This window comes from Triplophysa rosa, linkage group LG10, assembly GCF_024868665.1.
Source record: "Triplophysa rosa linkage group LG10, Trosa_1v2, whole genome shotgun sequence".
In the NCBI taxonomy this organism is placed as follows: domain Eukaryota; kingdom Metazoa; phylum Chordata; class Actinopteri; order Cypriniformes; family Nemacheilidae; genus Triplophysa; species Triplophysa rosa.
In genome coordinates this window covers 15,965,542-15,989,158 of record NC_079899.1, presented here as the reverse complement: position 1 = coordinate 15,989,158, position 23,617 = coordinate 15,965,542, and the positions used below count along the sequence as shown (strand labels likewise).

The 23,617-nt window shown below is 36.7% G+C and overlaps 1 protein-coding gene across 1 annotated transcript in view; it reads left to right on the top strand.

Moving 5' to 3' along the window:
* The first annotated feature begins 2,156 nt into the window (after positions 1 to 2,156).
* rps6ka1 (ribosomal protein S6 kinase a, polypeptide 1) overlaps positions 2,157 to 23,617 on the top strand; it is a 55,868-nt gene continuing 34,407 nt past the window's right edge. Inside the window, exons 1-2 of the mRNA XM_057343289.1 lie at positions 2,157 to 2,763; positions 13,140 to 13,184. Coding sequence (XP_057199272.1) covers positions 2,701 to 2,763; positions 13,140 to 13,184 — 108 coding nt within the window. The 5' untranslated portion in view covers positions 2,157 to 2,700. The remainder of the gene's footprint in view (positions 2,764 to 13,139; positions 13,185 to 23,617) is intronic.

Here is a 23,617-nt window from a genome sequence, read left to right as displayed (position 1 = left end):
CCAGTGAGAAATACAGTTATTCTCAATGACAGATCATGTAAATGCTACATAAAACAGCAATGGAATGTCAATGCCTGTCTTACCTATTAAGGACAAAACTATTATTTATTATTTACTTAAAGGAGGATTAAGTTCTTTTAAAAGACCATATTGCGTGTACGATTTATAAGCTAAACACTGAATTCTAAAGTGGTTTAGCTTGAAAATAAATTTGTTCATTTATTTCTAAGCACACATGTGATTGTTTAAGCAGGTAATAAAACCAGCTATCAACCAGAAGGCTCTGACTTTTTATGACCCACTTTAATGCTTTTATGTCAACATCAATTGCATTGATGAATCAGACTTTACATCAATCTCCATACTGTGGAAGAAATGATGTAAAAACCGGTCCATGAGATGGGTCAACACGGGGGAGAACAGGGGTCAAATCGTAACTACTTTCTTTAAATTTTAAAACATTCTAGACAAAGTCACCAGCCTTTAGGTGGCACTAGTGAAACAAATCCACTAATGCCATTAGTAATAAAAAGCCCCAAAGCTGTTGAACTCAATGTTCACTATTGTTCTCCATTTTAACATTTCTTATAAGGACTCTATCATACAATTCAAAATATAGCTTTATATAAATGTTACATAATATAAATGTATATAATGGTTACATAAAATACTGTGTTGTTTCATTCAGACCACACTGGCTGGGTGCTTCCAGCATTTCAGCAATGAATCGATTTCCTTCTTTTCAAAGCCTCTGCATTTCAGTCTCTTCAAGGTTAGACTGGCTGAATTTTTAAAGACTTTATATTGTGGCACGTTTATGTAGCACATGTAACAGCCTGGGTAAGGGTCTAGGAGTTTTAATCAAAGTAAATAATCAATCAAACATTAGGCTATAATATGAAATCTGTCTTAACTCTTGTGATGGATTCCTGCTAAATAATCAGGAATGCCACCTTGCACAGAAAAAAGTCCAACAGGATCCAGTGTTCAAACTGTGGGTGCGATAACTGAGTGAGTACTGGCTGTTCTAGCATATGCTTTTCATCCATAGAGACTTACAGTACACTACAGTAATTGTAGGGACAGATTGGCAGGCGGATTGCCAGGTCCCCATTGCAGTCGGCAGCCACAATAAAAAGTAAGATAAGCAAAGTCAGCAAGGACAACTGCGTGTGAAAAGTGTATCTGATACTGCTTGTAGACTAGCCTAGGACAGAACAGACACACACGCACGCACACACACACACACATTGAATTCAAACGTGAATTGATGTGTTGGGAGTCTTGGTCCTGATGCCTCTTAAAAATGTCACACTTAAAACAATTTAGTCTGACATGCCCCGCTTCATTCATTAGTAAATTGAGTGGCATTAAAAACATTTACATGGAAACGCTTTGTGTCATCATTTAACTCAATGATGGTCCTCTACCATGCACACTCCATATCCACCCACTACTATCTCATAAAGACAACCATTCATACACTGTTTTACTCACCCCTTGATTTCTGCCAGCGGATTCACCAGCATACCAGCAGATGGTCTCTGGTTGCCAGTGGTAACCACTCTCAGAAGCAACAGTTGCTCCTCTCTTCTCCTTTCGAGGGAATGAAAAAGTCAAGGGGTGTTGGCATATTGCAGCCATTGCCACAACATTTGCACCATCAGTGGATAATAAATACATCTATTAGCATTTCAAAATAACACGTCTTGGGAAATTTGCCTTCCTGCTTGATGTAATCTAAAGGTTAATTTCCATTTAAGATGCCCGCTGAAAATTCTAAATACACCATCACAGAAATTCTATTGAATTTCACTGTAATAGTGGAAATGGTATTGGTTTTAATAAAAACTAAAATGGGTCTTTATTGGTAAAATGTTGGGTTATATTGGTGGGATGATGGTCTGGCAGATGGCATCCAATAAACACCATGCAATCACACTGGAATGCCTAAACACATTACATAAGATAATTTGGTAATGGTTTTAATGGTAAGCAGCCGATGGTTCATAATGGCATTTTGTAATGTAAACCATTCGAATTTGTGGAAATGTCGAAGAAGCTACTCACGCATGCTGCTAAGGGTGTAGCTTGCAGTAACAGTAAGTTGCCAGAGAGGGGCATCAGAAGAGGGGTAGTTGGTGAAGGGGGCTGGCCGAGGAATGCCTTCAAACCAATGGCAAACAAATGCTCAAGCGCTTTTACGCCGTGGATTTGGTTCAGAGCGGAACACACTGACAGGAGCGGGTCCTCTTTGCCTTGAACTGTATGCGTGCATTGCACAGTGCACACCGATAGTGCTGAGAAATCCACACGTTGCACTTTATTTCATCGGAGGAGACGCCGCCACGACCGCAGATGCATTAACGCAAAAGCGCACGATCTTGTGAAACCGAGTCCACCTGTGCGTAAAGGAGTAAGTGGGAGAGATTTGTTCATTTCGAGGAACGGATCTGTGCAACTCCCATTTCTCACCGGATCAAGAGGGCAACTCGCGTCATTCAAGCGGGAATAAGAGCTTTTATTTTCCTTCGCTGTGATAATGCGCGTGCAGTCCGGATTATAAAAGTAAAGTCAGTCGTTTTCTCAAGATCCGAAGGAATAGATTAAATCAGCTCTTTCCAGGAGTGACTCGGAAGTCGCGGGTTCAGAAGACATTCCACATTTGAATAGTTGAGAGACACTGAAGAAGCGTGCACAATGCCACTTGCTCAACTGGCAGAACCATGGCCCAAAATGGAGCTGGTGCAGTTGGAGACGGAGGTGAGAGGGGGTGAAATCACAGCACTAAAATGAACTGATTTAAAATGTGTCTATAAGGATTTTCTAGTTGTACGTTCCAGGTCCACGTGTGTGTTATAGAGACGTTTTGTAAACTAGAGAAAGTAAGCTTTAATCACAGTAGTATTCACAGGTGCTAAGTCTTTTGGTAGTGCTCTTTTGAAGAGCGCGCATTGAAGAGCGCGTGAGAGATTTTGTTTCCACGCAAGATCACACTGTCACTTACATAAACTCCAGTGGAGATTTTGTGGCGGTTTCCCGGACACGGATTATCTTAAACCAGGACTAATTATGAAATTTAAGTGATTTTAACAAACATGTCACACTAAAAACATTACTTGTGTGCATTTTGAGACAATACAATGGCAATGGTGTATTTGAAGATATGTCCGTGCAAATTGTTGTGAGTTGGAGATTTATTTTAGTCTAGGACTAGTCTTAATCCCTGTCCGGGAAACCAGCATTGTGTTTTACCTTCCAGTTAGTGATCCGGTTGCCCCACCCCAGCCAGTGATAAGCTTCTCTGGGGTACAAGTGAAATGTCATAGCCTTAAATTGATGAAGCAGGCTCATTATGGGGATACATTTTAATTTACAAAATGATGAAAAGCTCATTTTCAAACTACTTTGAAATTTACAGTACAGTACGATCTTTGCAGTTCTCCAGCAATAGCTTCCTAGTGTAGACAAGACCATGGTGAGTCTAAATTTAAGATATTAGATTTGTCTAAAGGTTTAGATCAGACACACCAAGTGAAAGTGAATATTTCCACACCATCCCAATCACAGCTTCATGTTAGTAATGATTCAGAGTTGTATGAAAAGCTGATAACTTGATTAGTTTATATTCAATAACCTGGTTTTTTTGAATGGTTAAAACTTCATTCTCCTTTGCAGCTTGCAAAGACAGACAGTCTGATAAGTTTTTCTTTAGATCACACACAAAGCACAGTGTTATCCGTTCTAAATACTAAACCTCAGTTGTTGTTTTTTTGCATTGTAGGACAGTAAACTATTGATGTTATCGACAACAAAACAATGTTTCAGTGATATCTGTGTGTTTAACAAAAAATTAAAGATTTCATTTTTTCTTAATCTTTTTTTAAGTGAGTGCATCAACAGTTGTGCTGTTCAGATTTCAGCATCTTAGATTTTCTTTTTGCAGTCTTTTTTCTTACCCTGCAGTTTGAGGCACAAATGGATTTTCTTACATGCTTCTCTTCTGGTCACGTAACTTCTGTAATGTATTCACTAATCTGGTAACAGCAGGTTAGCTGCAGAAACATGTCACCTCAATCCCTTGAATGAAGCTGTTTCTGCAGAGTGAAAGTGAGAGAAGGAAATGTGAGGTGAAAATGTGTTTAGAGAGGCAGTGACAGAAGCCAAGCAGATGTTTATCTGTATTAGTTTTGCAGAACAACTGTATGGTTAGAATCTTACTACAGCATTTATTTCAGTGAGAAACATTCAAAAGTGCTTCCTGATGCTAGACTAAGAAAAGACCACATATTTTAATTGTTTAATTGTAAAAGCACTGTTTAAAATATATTTTGTACACTATGCTTGCTGGTTGGATCCAGGCGTCAAAGGGTTCTGCTCTCGATCCATCACAGCCAGGAAACGTATTCCAGTGAACTGTGAGGTTCCCAGTGTGTAGACAGTAGGCATATATCATATAGCGTGTGAGGCCCATGCTTGTCTGTTCCACAGGGAGCGGTTATGTTTCTGTCGGAAGAGTTTGACTAAGTCCCAGAGCCAAGTTTGTTGTGAGTGGAATTCTAACAGGAATGTTTGTGTTGGATTCACAGGCATTAATCCGAAAATTTCTGCTCTTTCTTTTTTTTGCATTTTCAGCTATATACTGTACTACGATATCTGAAAGAATATTACATTTGCACACTGTTCACTGTATTTCCTCATCTTGCTGTTCTGTTCTCTTATTTTGATCCTCTTGCTTTCAATACCGTGCACACACTGAGTCACACAGTTCCAGCATATGTTGTCTGTGAATGTCTGATGTTTAAAATGATCAGTGTGTTTCCGGTCTCATCTGTCAGTGTGTGCTGTGGTTTGAAACAAGAGAAGGCATAGCTTGTGATGGCCAGGAACATGGAGATGTGATGTAATAAGCTAAGTTTTCTCCTGTCATCCCCTTGCCAATCCTGTCAGACTCACTCTGCCTTTTTGAAAGCTCTGTAGTCGTGCATGTTTATTCTTAATTCGTTTTAATGATTGTTTTGTCATTTCAAACATGAGTAAATTCATCTGTCAATCATTTCTGTTGCATTTTTCATAGTGATATGTATTAAAAATGTTACGTTTTTTTTTAAAGCAAAGTCTTTTGTCTTTGATCCGTCACATATAAGTACTGTATAACTGCCTGCCATGCAGTCATACATGCTTGTCAGGTTTGTCATTGAAGCAGACAAACAAATAATCATTCAAAAATGTTTTGTTTGTATATATCTGTAAGGAATACTCTTCCTGACATAAAAAACACTAAATACATGACATTTCAAACTTTCTATTTCACGTCCTTTCTTGTAGGCTTTGTTGGCTTTGTTATCTTGTCTCATTTTCTTCTCTCTTTCCCTTATTATTGGATATCATTGGATTATCAGTGGATATTTATTTTATTATTGGATAGAAGAGAAATACCTGGTCTGCAGGTTAATGGTGATGACCTAGTTGCTTATAACTCCTGCTCAGCAGAACAGACTGACCTACTCCGAGACTTAGAAACTCTCCACTCCCACTTTATCCCCCTGTTAGTCACATTGATAAGAAAGGGAGTCACATGCTGAGGTTTTGAAATTGGTTCCTCCAGGGCATGAAGAAACTCAATTCTACCCTTCACCTACAGTAGTGCACACAAGTTTTCTGGAGAGTTAATGTTTAGCTTGACCAGTTTTTTACAGTGCATACGGAAATGTCCAGCATTGCTTGTGCAAGTTTGTTTACATATATATATATAGGGCTGTGTATTGGCAAGTGCCTCCCGATACGATGCATATCACGGTAGATGGGTCACGATACAATATATTGCTATGTATTTCGATACGATACACATTTGCGATATGTTGCAATACTTTAAATAGGAAATGTAAAAAGTAGAGCTAGAAATACAACACGCTGTGCACCACCGGGGGTTTCCGATAAGTGTAAAAACATCCCTTACCTCTGCAGAGTGGCCATGATGTGCGATGCATGGACCTTTAGATCAGAGGTTTGGGTTCTCAAACTGTGGATTGCGCCCCTCAAGTGGGTAGCACAGGGGAATAAGGTGGCTCACGCAAGTCACTTGGCTGTTGTGGTGCATTACAGTTAAAACAATGAACATGGGCAGTATAAACCCTCTGGTTCATCCGTGCTGTAAATGTGCTGGTGTCACATCCGTGAAAGCACAATAAATGTCATTGTTACTTTTCTTAATAAACTTTTTGTCTAATGCACTGCAGTAGCCAAGTGACTTGTGTCATGACTTGCGAAGCTTATAAACAGCATTATTTTATATAACTCATTACTCCGTTACTTATTTTGAAAACTAAAGCACACCCACACATCAGCTCTGAGAGCTCCAAGCGTTCTTATATTTTTCGCCATCCTCGCTTCCACTTACTTTTGGCCATATGTATATGACATGATTAAAAAAAATTGATAGTAGAGGTATCACTATCGATACAAAAAAAAATATTGCGATAGTTACATGTATCGATATTTTTGCACAGCCCTATTTATATATTTGGCATATGCTTTCATCCAAAACGACAGCGCATTCAGTCTATACGTTTTTAATCAGCATGTTTGCTCCTTGGGATTTGAACCAAAGACCTTTGCGCTGCTACCAAAATGTATATTGCACATAGGTATTTATTTTGTAGAAATTTTTATTTATGAAGTCCCATCTGAAGGGTGGTTAAGGGTTATTAAGGATTATAATTAAAACATAATTTCATAATTTAATTAATATGCAATTTCATTCTTTCATAAGGATAAATATTTATAATATAAAATAATATATTATTAACATATGTTACATTTGTTTTTTTTATTTTTTGCTGTCACATCATAGGACACACACGCACACAGCAAAATCGCCAGTGTTAAAAAAAGAGAGTGCGGATTATATATACAGTGTGAGTGTTAATTTGACTTTTCTTAACACTGGCGATTTTACTGTGTAGGGTATAGTTGTCAACTACCCACATATCACAATGGTTTGTAATAACATTGTCAAATATATTTTTTATGTACTGCATGTCTGCAACAGTAAAACATTGCTGTTTTCTTTCAGAAGTTAATAATTAATCATGCTTTTCCAAGAAAGAATATGAAACATCTACATTATGTTGGTTATGTATAATGTTCAATTTTCATATTTAATATGATTTAAATTGAGTTGACAGACTTAAATCATTATTGTATTGCATATCGCATATTGCATTTTTCTACTGCATACATAACAGAACGTTGCTATGCAACAAACATAGTGAACAGCTATAGTTGCTAAACAGTGAGATGGTGAACTTTTTCTAAATTGTTTTTAGCATGGCTGGAACACTGGGTTGAGCAGCATCTACTGTATGTCTGAAACTATAATTTTATAACAAATAGGTTTTTACACTGGAAAGGTTTGTTCCCTTAAAAGACAGAAAAGGAAATCACTGTTTCTTATATCTGCACTTGTTTTGTGAATGACAACACTGTAAAACTTTGCTGTAATTTCGCAGCAGGTTTGCCAGTAACTTACTGTAGATTTAATGTACAAGTTTGTTTTAAGCATAGACTTACCTAGTTTATATATTTTTCTTTCATAAAACAAGACTAAATATCTTGGCTCACTTTTCTTGTTATGTAAATGTATCGTAATTTAAGAAGTTTTAAATATTTTTTCAGTAAACAAGAGAAAAATGCTTGGGAAGAACGTCATTTTTTGCAGTGTTGCTGTGCTAATGCAAGTCTCTTCTTGCTCATTTTGAATCTCAAAAGTCAAAGTGTTTTAATTCTGATTCAAGTAATTGAAAACAGTACTAATTGGAAAGTATATTACGTAACAATGAAATCTACAGTAAGTTACTGGCAAACCTGCTGCAAAAACTACAGCAAAGTTTTACAGTGAAGGTAAATCTGTAAGCCTCTAATTTCCATTCTCTCTTTTCCTTCTAGCTAACACACACTTTCTCTCACATCTCTGGGGAACAGTTTGGTCCCAATTATTCACATGCTATTTCTGTTAACAGGGTCACATTATGAGAGAGATGTTGTTAATTTTTTGCAGACAGCTCTTTAAGCACTTTCATTTGCATTGCATTGTGAGGAAAAGCATTTCAGGGTCACGTGTAGCCAGCGGCCCGCATGAAGAGGCAGTTACACTGTTTTTTTTTCACTGCAGTTATACATGTTTTACATGCACTCAACAACACCTCTTATTTGTGTGTGTGTGTGTGTGTGTGTGTGTGCGTGCGTGCGTGCGTGCGTGCGTGCGTGCGTGCGTGCGTGCGTGCGTGCGTGTGTGCTGTGCGTGTGTGTGTGTGTCCTTTTTTATGTCAGTGTCTTTAACACGTCTGCTCGGCCAGTGCTCTAATGTCACAGCGCTTTATTGGATAAAATTTTAGGTTTTTAGTATTGTTGGTCCATTTTCTCCTGAAAGAAGACCATTTTCATATTTCTTTCATTAATATAAAATACTACCGACCAAATTTATGTATAAGATGGCACTAAAACACCAGTTTTAATTCCATGAATTATTAAATTAGAGTCTTTTAAATGTTTAATGTTAGTTATGTGAATGGTGACCTCATGTTTTCTTATCAGTGTTATAGCTGCTGTTCACAGCTCACTTTGAAAGATAATACAGTCAACAAGTGTTTTAAATGAGCACTAGCACACATCAGTTCTTATATATTTGAGCTGATTTACTACAGGAAGTGTAGCTAGATGTCTCGCTAAAGTTATTTGGAGCCGTTTAGATCAGTTTTGCTCTTTAAATTTTAGCCCATTGGCTTTATTTACCACTATTGTGAATTGTTTTTGCTGTTACAAATAAGTTTGAGAAGAAGGTTAGAAGTCCTCACTCTTGACAGACAGCATCTCAAGTAGAGCTATGAATCTTCACCTGCCTCACGATTCGATTCGATTATGATTCAGAGTCACATCTTGTCCGCCATTTTTGTTATTAAAAATATATAAACAATATATAAACAATTGAACCTCTTTCTCTTACAATTTCTTTTATTTAGCAGCTTTTGAAACAAAACAATGTCAAGTTACATGACAACTTGTCTGTAACAGTATGTAAACACAAAACCCCTTTATAGTGCAAAGTAAATATATTATCAAAAAGATTTCAACCTAATGAACATTAAATACACAGCTCTGTTTTGCTGGGTTGCTAATAGCTCTGAGTGAAAACGGGAGATGTGATTCCTCATATTTGTTGTGTTTCCAACGTATTTAATCCTGCAGGGTTTGACATTACGCATTGTCATGTGGTTGTCCTTCAGACAAGTAAATTTGTCATTCACTTGTCCGAGTACAAAAAACAGTTGTCCAAAGATTTAAAAAATGATATTTCATTTGAATTATAATATAATGTAATCAATATAATTGTTTTGGATTTAGATTGGTCAAGTTTGCTTCGAACTAGTGTCCGCTTTGGCCGCCTGAATTTGGTTATAGGCCTACTCTCCGTGACTGCTATAAAACAAAGGCAAGCAGTAATTATTATTAGTTTTAAGGCTGTAAGTTACATTTTTTTGCACATAGCACTGGTGCTACAGAGGTTTAAAGTTTGGTAGCACAGGCCAAACAGTAGTAGAACAAGTATAAATCGTCTGTTGTCATCATTAAAAAGACAATATGCAAGTGCAGTTCATCATGAATAGGCAGGTAACTGACAAAAAACATTCATTTTACATACAGATGGATAAATAAGGGACATATCATTTTTAGATTACCTTCATTTGTTTTAATATTTCTAAGTTTTTGTTTTTCCTTTTTTACTATTCAATAATGGTATATTTGTCCACATAAATTACTGTAGGATACTATAGTGTTTACCATATTAATCTGCAGTAAAATTCTTAGATATTATAGTGTTTTTGAACTTTACTATAGTATACAGTGTTTATCAATTTACTACAAGGGCACTACAATTTTCAATAGCAAAAACTATAGTACACTACAGTTTGTTTTGTCTGAGTGTTCAATTTAACGGTACTTTTATTTTGACGGGTCTTCGGGGAGACGCTTGAGATTTTGTGTGTTTGCCGATAGTTTCACTCAAATGCTCGTAAAATAAACTTTTAGAGCAACTCTGGAGATGAAGTTCATGTGTTCATATCCTCAAACAGTGCAGACGCAGATAAATCCTCGACCATCACTCGTGTTGTATGTTAAACTGTGCACATAATTCACTCAGACACGCAGAACAGCCAGATGACATTTAAATAATAGGATTCCGCGTCTGCATCTAGTTACATGGACTCTTGACATTGATTATTATCACACACAAACAAGCACAACCATGACAAACGCACTTCACACAAACACGCAGCTCTGTCTAATGCACATATTCTTATTATTCTACATATGTCGCACTGTTGTTGTTGGTTTTTTTCAAGTTACTTGTCCGGTCAGGCAAGTAAAATTCTCTCTCACTTGCCCATACAAAACATTCACTTGTCCCGGACAAGGGGACAAGCGTTAATGTCGAGCCCAGTCCTGGTTAGACATTTCTTGCACACTGCATACCTTTTATCAAGTAACCCTTTCTCGTCTTCGTAAAATCCTAAATGTGTTTTTAGCACCGGTCGCTGCTCATCCTCCACCATGTCTCCTACTGTGTATATACGCACATCTGACGTATGTGCCGTTTACTTCCGAAGGTCAAAGGCCATTTTTATTAATATTTTAAAAGTACTTTATAATTAACAGGAACAACAATGTGTGGTGTTATATTTTATAGGCATTTTTAAGAATCGATTATTTCATTATATGCATCGATGCAGAATCGTTTTACGTCTGCATCGCGGAAAAACGTTTATTTTCCACGGCTCTAATCTCAAGGTTTCTGCGGTTACCACGGACATCTAGTGCTTACTGCGGTTACTCAGACATCTAGTGCTGATTGTCATCAGGAGTGACATTGATGGTGGACCGAAGCTTGTTCTGAATAATCAGAGTCTTCGTAACTTCTAGAGTGTAAGAATGAGTCGATCTAGTCAGTAAAAGTGAATTGCTTGGCAGATGACAAAACCTTGATCTTTTTTCTGTTCTACTCTGAGCAGCCAGAAGTACCTTCTTCCTTTTATTTTTTATCTTTTTCATTTCCTTTTTGTCTGGCTCAAGGTTCCATCTCAAATGGAATTGAAAGCTATTACTGTTTGTTTGTGCAGGAGGTGATTGTGTGTGGTTTTTGTGCCGTTTACACTTTTCACAAGTTGAGTATTTGTTCACACAACCAGTCAAAAGTTTAGACCACGTCATTCCTTATTACGATTTTCCAGAGCGATTTATACCTGTCCTGGGGTAATTTATATTTATCTTATTTAGACAAATATTATATTTAGCTTATTTTAACTTGTAATTTTTATATGAAGTTGATTTTCAGTTGGGGTGCTTACACTGCAGAATATGCAAAATGTTAATAATTAAAAAGGAATTGTAAAATTTGCAGTTTTTAATTTTTATTTATTGCTGCACTTTATAAGCTATTTCAAATAACCGATGCTATAGTCCACAACAGAATAATAACTGAACATGTATGCTGGATTTTTAAGCAATTATTTTTTTGTTTATGTGATTGATGTTACCAAGTCCCTTGTCCTGAACCATTAAAGGGGTAGTTTTCCCCCCACTTTTTTATTCTTTTATCATTTATTCACACTTATATTATTTAAAATCTGTATATGACTCTTTGGAACATAAAAGAAGATATTTTGAGAAATGTCTCAGTGGTTTTGTGTCTGTACAATGCAAGCAGTGGTGGCCAGTGTTGTTTGGTTACCAACATTCTTCAAAATATATTTTGTGTTCTGCAGAAAAAAAGTCATTTATTAAATAAGTGAATGATGAAAGTATTTTTATTTTTTGGTATAAGTCCCTGTAAACTGCCCTGTTTTAGGTATAGCATTGCCAAAAGTCCAGCTTTGAACAATTAACATTTTCTTTTTTTTTTCAAATATATTATTTAAAACTAGAAGGGTGTTTTATTAAGCTTTAGTCTTAATTTCAGAAAACATCCACAAACTTCATCATCATTATAACAATCAACATTATTTTTTGGTTTATGTGGCTATTTAACAGGGTTTTTATTATGCTGCTTTGATTTTTTTACATTTTTAATTACCATGTTATTTTTTTAGCCCCATATTGTTCTCAGATGTGGACCCCCTCAGATGTGGGTCTGATCTGATCAGTCTTGTGTGGAAGCAGAACACTCAAAATGCTCTGCAGCCACATATTAAACATTTGCTATACAGCAAACTTATAGTTTTTAATGAACAGTGAAATAAAAGTAACTGGTACTGGACAGTGACCTGGCTGCGGTTAAAGCGATAGTTCGCCGAAAAACAAAAATTCTGTCACGAATTACTAAACCTCAAACATGTATACATTTCTTTGTTCTGTTGAACACAAAGAAAGATATTTGGAAGAATGTTAGCAACTGAGATTTCTGAGGCACCAAAAGGTTCCAAATATTTTCTTTTGTGTTGCTAACATTCTTCCAAAAATCTTTTTTTGTGTTCAACCAAACGAAAATGTATACATGTTTGGAACAACTTGATGGTGAGTTGACACAATTCATGACAGAATTTTCATTTTTGGGTGAACTATCCCTTTAAAGTCTGTGTTTTTAGATTTAGATCTGTAGATTCTGCTCATATACAGAATAGGTGCTAAAGTGTGCTCTGACACCGTAGTCAGTGCATATATAAGAAACAACCCTGGAGCTGTTGATTATGTCATCAGGACATGACACATGTGCTTTTTGACACCACAGCCGTTTGCCTTCAAATTCATGCTCACACCTACACACACACAATAGTGATATAGATGTTCTGATGAAGGTAATCTGGCTGTTGGGATGCCAGATCAGTGTTTATGTAGTTTGGCAATTCATGTGTTTAATATAGGGCTTATGCTTAAATGCTAGAAAGTAGTTTTGGGAACAAGAGCAGCCACTCACTGCATATAATACTGTATGTTGATATGTTTTTTTCATTTGCATGTCTGTACTTAAAAATGTGGACACGCATGTGTGTCCTTTAATATTAAATTTGTGAAAAATAGTAGATGATTTTGTAAAACTCAAAAGGAAGAAACGGTTGTCAAATCTTTCTCTTTGTCTTTTTCAGAATGGACAGAGCACAGCAGAGGATGGAGTAAATGCAGCTGTTAAGGTAGGACTCAGCTGACCACAGATATAAACACATTCTTTCGTGTTTGGCATGGTTATTACAGTTTCCTCCAGGGGAACTACATATTTTCTAGCGATTCCGACTGTTACTCTTGTTTGTCCATCAGGCCACTCTAAGCCAGTAGTTTGGAATTCAGCTTGCTCTGCCATTTTCCAATTCCTTCTTGATGTTGAAAAAGATTACAAATTTATTTATAATTTTGAAACCATTTTAAAAGTTGTTTTTGCAATTTCAACCAAACTTTCGCATATAATATTCAGGGTAAAAATGCTTGGTGTATTTAAATTAGCACAATTCACAACAGTGATCCATACATCAACATTGCCAATATTGTTCGTGGAGTTTATAAGAGACCTCAGAGCTGCTCTGTCTGGGACAGCTTACTAGAACAATCAATAGAAGAAGTGCTAAAAAGGAGTTGAGGAGCCCAGCCTCCAGTTTCTTGGCTCACTCCTTGCACATGTAGGAGGTTGGGTTACACTCAGCCTGATCTGTATAGGGTCCTTGTCTTTTTTTCCGGCCTGCCTAACTGGATGGGGAATATCCTGAATATGTTGTGTTTTTATGTGTAACTTGAGCCTGATGTGATGGGGAGAGAGACGGTCTGTCTCTTCCTGTAGAATGTTCATTTCTCTGTCTTTATGAACAGTGAGCCCACATCAGGGCCGCAGTGAAGCTCAGTCAAGGTCCTGTAACGGTTTATACCCCAGATGGGCTTCAGACGGATATTTTTGGGCTTTTAATGTAGTCTAATGTCCAAAGACAAAATGACCTCACTAGAGGAAGAGTTTAATCTGTTTCTGCATCTAGAAAACAGCTTTTAAAGATTATTATGCATAGTGATTGATTAACCAGATGCTTACAGTAATTTTCATGAAAATAAAGTCACCCTGCAGAAATTCTTAATGTTATAAACATACGGGTCAAGTGACATTGTTTTGTGTCACTGTGATTTAATTACATTTAAAAGGGTTAAACTTTCAAAATAAAGTTACAAATTACTTGGATACATTCTCTTTTCTGAGGACCAACACTGAAATTCTGGTTTTAATTCATTTTGAGAGAATAATTGGGGAATGATTGCAGAAATGTCTATGTGGTGTAACCGTAAAAACTTGATACCAAGAAATTCACCTTCTTTAAATATAGTGATGCATGATATTTAATTTTTGCCGATATGCCGATGTTTTTTCAAGTCATTTTAGCCGATATCGATAATTACTATAAGTCTATGAGTAGGGATGCACAATATTATCGGCACGCAGATATTATCTTTTATCGAGTGCTTGTGAAATATGAATCATGTGTGCGTGGGCTCATTATTTACATAAGACTGACAGATCAGATTTTACGATGTTTTAACTGAGGAACACTGCGTTGTCTGCATACTTTGTTGGAAAACAATGACATATGGTTCTTTCACAAGAAATCCAATATACACAATGGGAAATATATTCACAGTTCTCTGATTTAATTACGTTTGTGGACTTAAAGTGTAAATGGATGTTATGTTGTGAATGCTTGGCATGGAGGATTTAGCAGTGTGAGCTCGTCTAGATTTCTGAGTGACGTGCAGTATCATAATAAAGGTATGTAGCGCCATGAATGTATGATCTGATTTGCACTCCTCACGCAAATGATTTTATTACAGGTACTAGAGCATATATTTTATAAAATTGTGTTCGGATATCAATGCGAAATAATATGTAATGTTTATTACTATTTTTGAGAAACTTTTAACCATCTCTTATATTTGATTGTATTATGCAGAGAGCTTTATTGCGCACAGTTCATTGCAATGAAGTGTTTTAATGTCCAGCACCCAGCGTGACAAAGGAACATTGTCCACTAACTGGGACAATTATTGGGACAAATAATTTTGATTGTCCAACCAATGGAAAGCATTGGGATTATTTAGGAATCCTGTTTGAAACTATCATTATTTTTTTAGTGGCACAGAAGTGACACCCTTCAGCTTTAAAACGTGCCCACCACCATGCACAGTTTTTGATCACAATAAACACTAGACTCTGCATGACCACAACTAATAATATCCCGTCTCTTCCAGCCTCCCCGGAGAGAGCAGACAGGAATAAATAGCTGTTTGTCCAGGAATCTGTGTGAGCTCCTGTCTTAGTTGAGCTGAATCAAGCATGACATGACTGTCGGGATTAAACAAGTCAATTAAGGGTCAATATTCATTTTGGGTTTTTACAACTGCAATCATTCTAGATTGACATGAATATTGAACCCCTGTTCTTATCTCCCCTTAAATCTATTTATTTTGACTGAATGTGGAAGATTAGGATGCTTGTAGTTTGACAGCGACCAGTTAATAGCAATGATTCTGACCGTTTTACAACGTAATAGCTGAGCATAGGATTTTTGTATACTACAGAAAAATATAAATGTTTTCCCCTCTTTGCTTGCAATTAGTGAATTATTGAAGCTCTAAATATGTTCTGTTTTTTTGTCTCTCTAGCAACAGAATGTTGATGTGTTCTGACTCCTTTGATGATGTCATTTTGTTTGAAGGTGTTTCCTATTTACGTTCATTGTTTTTCCTATAAAACCTCTCTTTCCCGGCCAAACTAATCATGTTGATAGTGAAAAATATCCTCTCACATGCCCTCGGAAAACAAACAAAAATGGCTCTCTCTTGCATCAACATCATCTCATCTGAAAACATCTCCAGAATTCGTTTAATGAGGTGCAGTGCGTCCAATTTTTCCATTTTCATTTTTACTGCTGAAGTGATGATGGATATCTCTCCTCAGCGTTCACTCAAATCCTGACATTGCTGCTAGTGAAATGGGACAATTTAAAGAGTCATTTTCTATCCTACTGCTAAGATTGGGACAGAATGGAAGGCCGTGTGAAAATTGAAAGTAAGAAATTGTTCCTGTATGAGACAGTTCAGCTTTAGCGAACAGTGATGTGTTTCTGGAGTTGAAGTACTAAATTTTGAGTCGGTTTCATCTGATGGATGTATTACACCCGTTTCATACTGGACGTGTGAGCAGCGTGTAGGAACAGCGTTGGCAGCGCGTGCCCATTGTCCTTTCACACCGTATGCACCGTGCATCACGCTGCCTGGGTACTGCAGTACAACAATGCAATTTCTCATTACATTATTTACATGCATCAATGAGCAAAATACCTTCCAGAACTTCATCAAAGCGCTTTTAAGTAGATTGCATAACTATGATTTGTTATATCCGCCTGTTTCATGCTCTTTTAGATCTACGTAGTACAAATAAAAAGCCATCGTGCTTTGAAGGATATGAAGTCACTAAAGGATTAACTGACCATAGGAGAGAGTGACTTGTGATGCGATCGCTTTTCTCGCACACATACGCAATATAAGCATATAACATGATGTCTATGTAGTTATATCTGTTTTTTCAGAAGGTTATGATGACTGTGGGGTTCAGACAGTACACTGACAGCGATCGTTTTCCACTCCTTCATATGCAATATAAGCATAACATTTAAGATATACTTGTATTATAAATCCTTTAAATGTGCTGTTGTGGTCTTGGCCCAAAAACTCCTGGCAAAAGTGTTTTTGAAACTCATGGCGACTGTTAAAAACAAATTAGACACCACTTAAAGGTAAAAGTGTTACTTTTTCCTGTCAATCCATGTGGATTTTGTCCGTAAAGAATGCACTGTCGCTTGAGCGTGAGCAGCGCAGCAAAAATAGAGTCTGTGCAAATGATCGCTGCACTGCTGCGTAAGTACCGCTTCTGCTCCGTGAGCACGCGCTGCTTACACGTGCAGTATGAATGCTCTCATCTGTTAACATGTTCGCCGAAAAAAATAGGCGCTGCTTACACACTGACGCCTGCTGTGTGAAACGGGTGTTAGGCTTCTCATCTGACCTTGTGATCGAGTTCAGGCCTTTCTGGCCCTCTGGCTTGAGGCTTTACATGAGTGTATTCATATAAGATTAATGTGAAACAAATTTGATTTCCGTAATGTTAAATGAAATATTCAATAAGTTTTAATTTTATGAAACCTCAATTTGGAATAAAGTTTTGAACAACAAAATTGCAATATAACACAATAAGATCAGGTGAACATGCATAAAGACAAATGTAGGCAATTTTAAATTGACTTTGACTACGTGTGTAAGCCGTTCTTTTTTCTTATTGAGTGAGATAAAAGGTGTGGTTTTAAAGAGTTCTGACTAAGAGTTTACAGGAAAAATACATAGCAGATAACAAAGGTATATGGTCTAAAATAACTATCCAAAACTATAATGTTTAAATAAAATTACATTGGAGTGTATAGGATCTGACGCTTAGCCAAGCTTTTCCACAACAATGAACCAAATGTTCATTACTGGATCTGTATTTTAGCTTTTAAATGACTTTACTTGAGTATGTACTTTGTTTTTACAATTCTCTTCATTGTAATGCAAAGTTTGGATCAAGATCTTTACAAAGACGTGGGTGGTGTGACAAAAATCTTATATTGTTCCAACCTTTGCAGATCTGTCAGTTTTAGATAGATTTAGCATGCGGGAAGCTAATACTGTAAATGTGAACTTGGATTCCTGTTCACCTGAAAATATATGAAGTATTATTCTTACAAGTTAGGCGTCGTTCAGCTTTGTTTGCTTAATCCATGATTAATAGCCATATGTGACCATGGACGACAAAACCAGTCTTAAGGGTAAATTTTTCGAAATTTAGATTTTTACATCATCTGAAAGCTGAAGAAATAAGCTTTCTATTGATATGTGGTTTGTTAGGATAGGACACTATCTGGCGGAACAACAACTATTTACAAAGCTGGAATCTGAGGGTGCAAAAAATCTAAATATTGAGAAAATCGCCTTTGAAGTTGTTAATCTGAGGCACTGTAGCAGGCCATCCACTCACAAAAATAAAGTTTTTATACATATACAGTAGGAAATTTATAAAATATCTTCATGGAACATGATCTTTACTTAATATCCTAATGATTTTTGGCAAAAAGAAAAATCGTTTATTTTTACCCATACCATGTATTTTTGCCGATTACTTAAAATGTTCCCGTGCTACTTAAGACTGGTTTTGTTGTCCAGGGTCACATATGGTGTGTTTGTCCTGTTTTTAAAGAAATGGTCATTAATAAACGTCACTGTTGTGTGTTTGGCGTGCCAATTTTCTGCCTAAATTGACCTTGTTGCCGTGGTATTATTTTGTAATCGGCATGACAACAGCATGAGATTTTGATGAACTTTAAAAAGTAAAATCAGCATGCGTGTTAGATAGGGCTGTCAGGATTATTAAATAATCGTCTCATCGATTGTTTGACATCATCGCGATGGTTTCAGATCACGGCAATTATCGCACATCTCTATAGAAGACACTAGGGGGAGCTGTAGTGCATCTGCATATTGCATATTTTAGTGTATATATTGTTACTAAAGCATGGTAATACTTGTAAAAAAACTAAAGCATATACCATAAAAATAACCTGCAGTACAATTTAATATTATTTCAGTGTGAAAACCAGTCTACCAAAATGTCATTAACATAGAAGTAAACTTTTATTGTAGTCTTGCAAGTGAGAAAAAAACAGACTAGAAGCTTTTCTATGACTGATAGTATTTTAATGGTGGCTTCAATTCACTCCTGATCAATTTACTTAATTTTCAAGTATTTGGCGGTTGTATTATTGACAGGTAAAAGCCTAAACCTTAAGTATGATGACTAGGGCTGTCACGATTATGAAATTTGACTGACGATTAATTGTCTAATAAATCATTGCGATTATGGCGATTAATTGTCTGTCTTAGGGCTTTGGTGATTATGACGATTAATTGTCTGTTTTTGAGCTTTGACATCTAATTCTCATACATTTTTGATTCAGCGATTGAAACGACCATGTATTGTTCTGAATACAAGACTGTTTTTTCTTGGAAATACACCGGAAAAAATTGGGTCATCATATATTTATGGTTTAGGCTTTTACCTGTCAATAATACAACTGCCAAATACTTGTAAATTAAGTAAATTCATCAGGTGTGAATTGAAGCCACCATTAAAATGCTATCAGTCATAGAAAAGCTTCTAGTCTGTTTTTTTTCTCACTTGCAAGACTACAATAAAATTTTACTTGTGTGTTAATGAAATTTTGGTAGAGTGGTTTTCACACTGAGACTTGCTTAAATAACATTAAATTGTATGTGTTTTAGTTTTTTTTTAAGTGGTTGTGTTGTGGTGGTACATTTTACAAGTATTACCATGCTTTAGTAACAATATACAGTATACACTAAAATATGCAATATGCAGGTGCACTACAGCTCCCCCTAGTGTCTTCTATAGAGATGTGCAATAATTGCGATGATCTGAAACCATCGCGATGAGGTCAAACAATCGCGATGAGACGATTATTTAATAATCGTGACAGCCCTAATGATGACCCAATTTTTTCCTATGTATTTCCAAGAAAAAGAACATAGTCTTTATATTCAGAACAATGTGGTCGTTTCAAAGCTGAATAAAAAATGTATGAGAATTAAAAGTCAAAGCTCTAAAACAGACAATTAATTGTCATAATCGCAATGATTTATTAGACAATTAATCGTCAGCCAAATTTCAGAATCATGACAGCCCTAGTGTTAGAAAACATTTGGGCTTTAATGCCAGTTTTCAGAGTTGCAGTAAAAGCTTTTTAATGATTATGTTCATACATACTGTTCATTGGCACTAATTAGAGCAAATGGAGTTGTGTCATGAATTTGTGAAATTACAAAGTGTGTAAGGGAGAAACCGAGAGAGATGTTTATGTTAAACATGATGAGAGGGGTTGATGGTCGTAGATGCATTTAGCAGACGTTTTTATCCAAAGCAACTTACAAGAGGCGGGGAAACGAAAAGCATTAAATCATGAAGGTAGCAATAGAAGAAGTGCTGTAACGAATTACCAGGTTACACAAAGCAGTTTGTACCATCATATAAACAATCATTTGCAGCTCTTTCAGTTTTGGGTCTGTTTGTAGACCTGTCACATCAATCAGTTCTTTATTTTTTACAGGTTTATATTAGGGCTGTCAAACGATTAGTCGCAATTAATTGCATCCAGAATAAAAGTTTGTGTTTACATAGTCTGTGTACTGTGCATATTAATTTTGTATTTATAAAAACACATAAATAAATATTTTGTAAATATAATGAATACATGTAAATATTTCCTAATAATTTAAATATTTTTCTTGAATATGTTCATGTATGCATGTATGCGATTAATCGTTTGACAGCCCTAGTTTATACACTGGGATCCAAAAGTCTAAAACTAATTTATAACTAACCATTTAAGGATGTTAAGATTCATACTGCTTTTTAAAGGGGTCAAATGGCACGAATACGTGTTTTTCTGTGTCTTTGGTGTGTTATAAGTTGCCCATGCATGTATCGTAAAATTGCAAAATTATAATGTCGGAACAAAAGATGCATTCTATCTAAAAGCGAATGCTCACCCAGACCTGCCTGAAACGCCTCGTGTAACCACACCCCCACAAATCTACATCAGTTCATGGTATGATTTGACTAAGACCGGCCAAGTGTATATGCAAGTAAGGCGGGCGTACCTGTCAGTACAATTGCTGTAGAACCTGATGTTTTGTGAACATCAGATTTGTGAAGTCCATGCCAACTCGAGTGCATGATGTCATTTAAGACAATTACCAAAAGATTTTGTCAATTTCATTTGTTTTTACTCTAATCTTCATACAAAAACGAATTTAAAGTAAATAGAAGCATTTTCAGTAGTAGTCTTAGTTTTTTTATTCCACTCCCACACATTTCTGAAAGGCATGAGCTTTACAATCTCTCTCTCCTTTTATTGCTTAGAAAACATCAGCTGACTGTATTAAAACAGCACCGTGCAATATATCCGACATAGGTGGGATTTCACATATGACCTTTAAATGCTACACTGCAGTGTAAAAAAATGGTTTTGAGTGAATTTATAAGTGTGTATATGTGTACACATGCACGCGTGTTGTTTTCCCAATTGAAAATGGGGGGATGGTAATAATGTCTTTTCCATTGGTGTAAATTTGATTAGTAAGAGCCCTCATGTTAGATAATAGCCTTTTAGTTTCGATCGGCACGGCTGGGGTGCCACACACACCATAGCTCAAGTTTGTGTGTGTTTCAAGAGGGGCTTTGATATCACTTTCTGAAACCGCTTTGAGGTTATCCTCCCTAAAGAGAAACTCTTCTGCTTGCTCATCAATTTTTCAGCAGTTGTGGATGCTTCGTGGCGCTGCCTGGCAGTAATGTAATGCTATGCCTTTAGCCGGTGCTGGTGAGAGCTGGTCAGCAGATGAGAGCCGTGTAATTAATGCTTGTGTTTGGGTTAATGCCGCGCTGACTCACACCAGACTCAGCCGGGCTTAAATGGACATCAAGGGCTAGTTCTCATTAACGATGAAATGTAGTGTCGTGTCCTGGAAACTGTCCTCTGGGATTGTCAGTCAGCACTGGGTCAATTTGGGTTCAAAGTTTCTGCCAACTACTGATATAAAGTCTATAATGTCGTTTCAAGAAGTGCTGTGATGGTTACATGGTACAGTGATGTATCCGATGGTAATACAATGGTACCTTAGTGTAGTGGATATGCTAATTTTGGCAGAATTCAACAGATGGCGGCAATCAGTTACTGTAATATTAACCTTCAACTGACAAGTCTTAATTCAAAAATATGATCCAATACTATCGATTATTGTGACCCTTTAATGGATGAAAATAAATGGGTAATTTTGAGCATATTTTGGTGGCTCTAAAGGTCATTGTGGTCCATCATGCACATATCCATTTTTCTGATTTAACCATAAATTTACATCCCGTGTATGACTTGCCTTTGTTCTGCTTGAGCTCTGTTGGTAATCTAGGATGCATCTAAAGCCTAGTCCACACGTACACTGGTATTTTTATAAACAGTTTTTCCTTCTTTTTTTAAAAAACCTGCGTCCACACAAAAACACGCTATAAAGCGCTGTCAAAAGCATGCCAAACCAACAGGTGGCGATATAACCCTAACCATAAAGCCGTGTTTGCAAATCAGAATCCTGGAATCTGACTTCAAACAACGGAGATAGCGGCACGCATTCCAATGTCATATGCCAAATCTCCGGTTTCACTGTCTACTAGTGCAGTAGTACTCGAGACGTTTTTTTATGATCTCGGACTTGTCTTGGACTCGTTGGTATTTGCACTCGGACTTGTCTCGGACTGGGTCATTGGTCTCGCCAAATGTTCTAGTTGGTCTCGACCGAGTCCAGATATATATATTTTTTTTTTCTCCTTCAAAACAAAACATTGATAGAGCATGCTTCTTGTGATCTGAAAACTGTTGCCAACTCTCGACTCAAGAACGAGAGCCGCGCGTGTTCATAAGTTCTCTCTTCACACAGCAGTTCAGTTCAGTGTGTGCTGTTGGTGTAACTAAATAACTCCGGTATATTGGTTCAAGTCCTCGGAACTGTCATGCATGCCAGAAAGTGAAGAACTGAATTAATTTGTGGGTAATATTAAGTGTTTACGGGAGACACTAAACGCGAACAATTCAGGTGAACTGGTTCGACCGGTTCACTTAAAAGAATGAACCGGTTCAAATGAACGATTCGTCCGCGGCGCCAACTGAACAGCATCAATCATTCATCAGGCACGATGTCAGCGAGCAGTGGCATAATAAAATTTGGTTTTACAAACCATAAAGAATTTATCGACAGTGCGCTTAAAAGGAAACTTTTTGCAACAAAACTTTCTCCGAAACCTGTGGGACAACATCCAATTTTGTAAGAAACCTGCAAAGGTATCACAAAGAGAGGTAAGTTAATGCCATGTTTCAGAGTTAGCATTGCATTTGAGTATTTTTAGAAAGTAGTTATGAGTTTAGAAAGTAGGGCTTAAAGATCAGATTGATCGTATTTTTATTGTCATTGCGATATGAATATGTTATTTAAGTATGGGCACCGAAACGTGCTTTTAAACGAGCCGTGGGGCCTCTGCTCTTTCTCGCAGCTCCTCTATCGAATGTGCACGGGCAGGCGCACACACACACACAAAGGTGTTAAAAAGTTCCTTAAAAAAGTGTGGGGGGCGGGGGTTGGTTACTTTGGGGGACACTAAGTCATAAGTTCAAGAATGAGAACATGTTCAAGTGTTTGCTGGTTATTTGTTACATTTTCTATTGGCAGAATAGGATTGTTACACTTCAGTAAAAAAATGTGAAGTTACACTTTGGCTTTGTGACTTTAGTGCTATACCTAAAGTAAATAAAATTACCTTATTTTAAGGTCAAATAAAATTGTCTTGTTGATCATTACCAATAATGAAAATAGAAGATATGCTGTCTCTTGCATCACAAAAATTCTAAATAGTTGAGTATGTGGTCTTGTAGTCATGATTTTT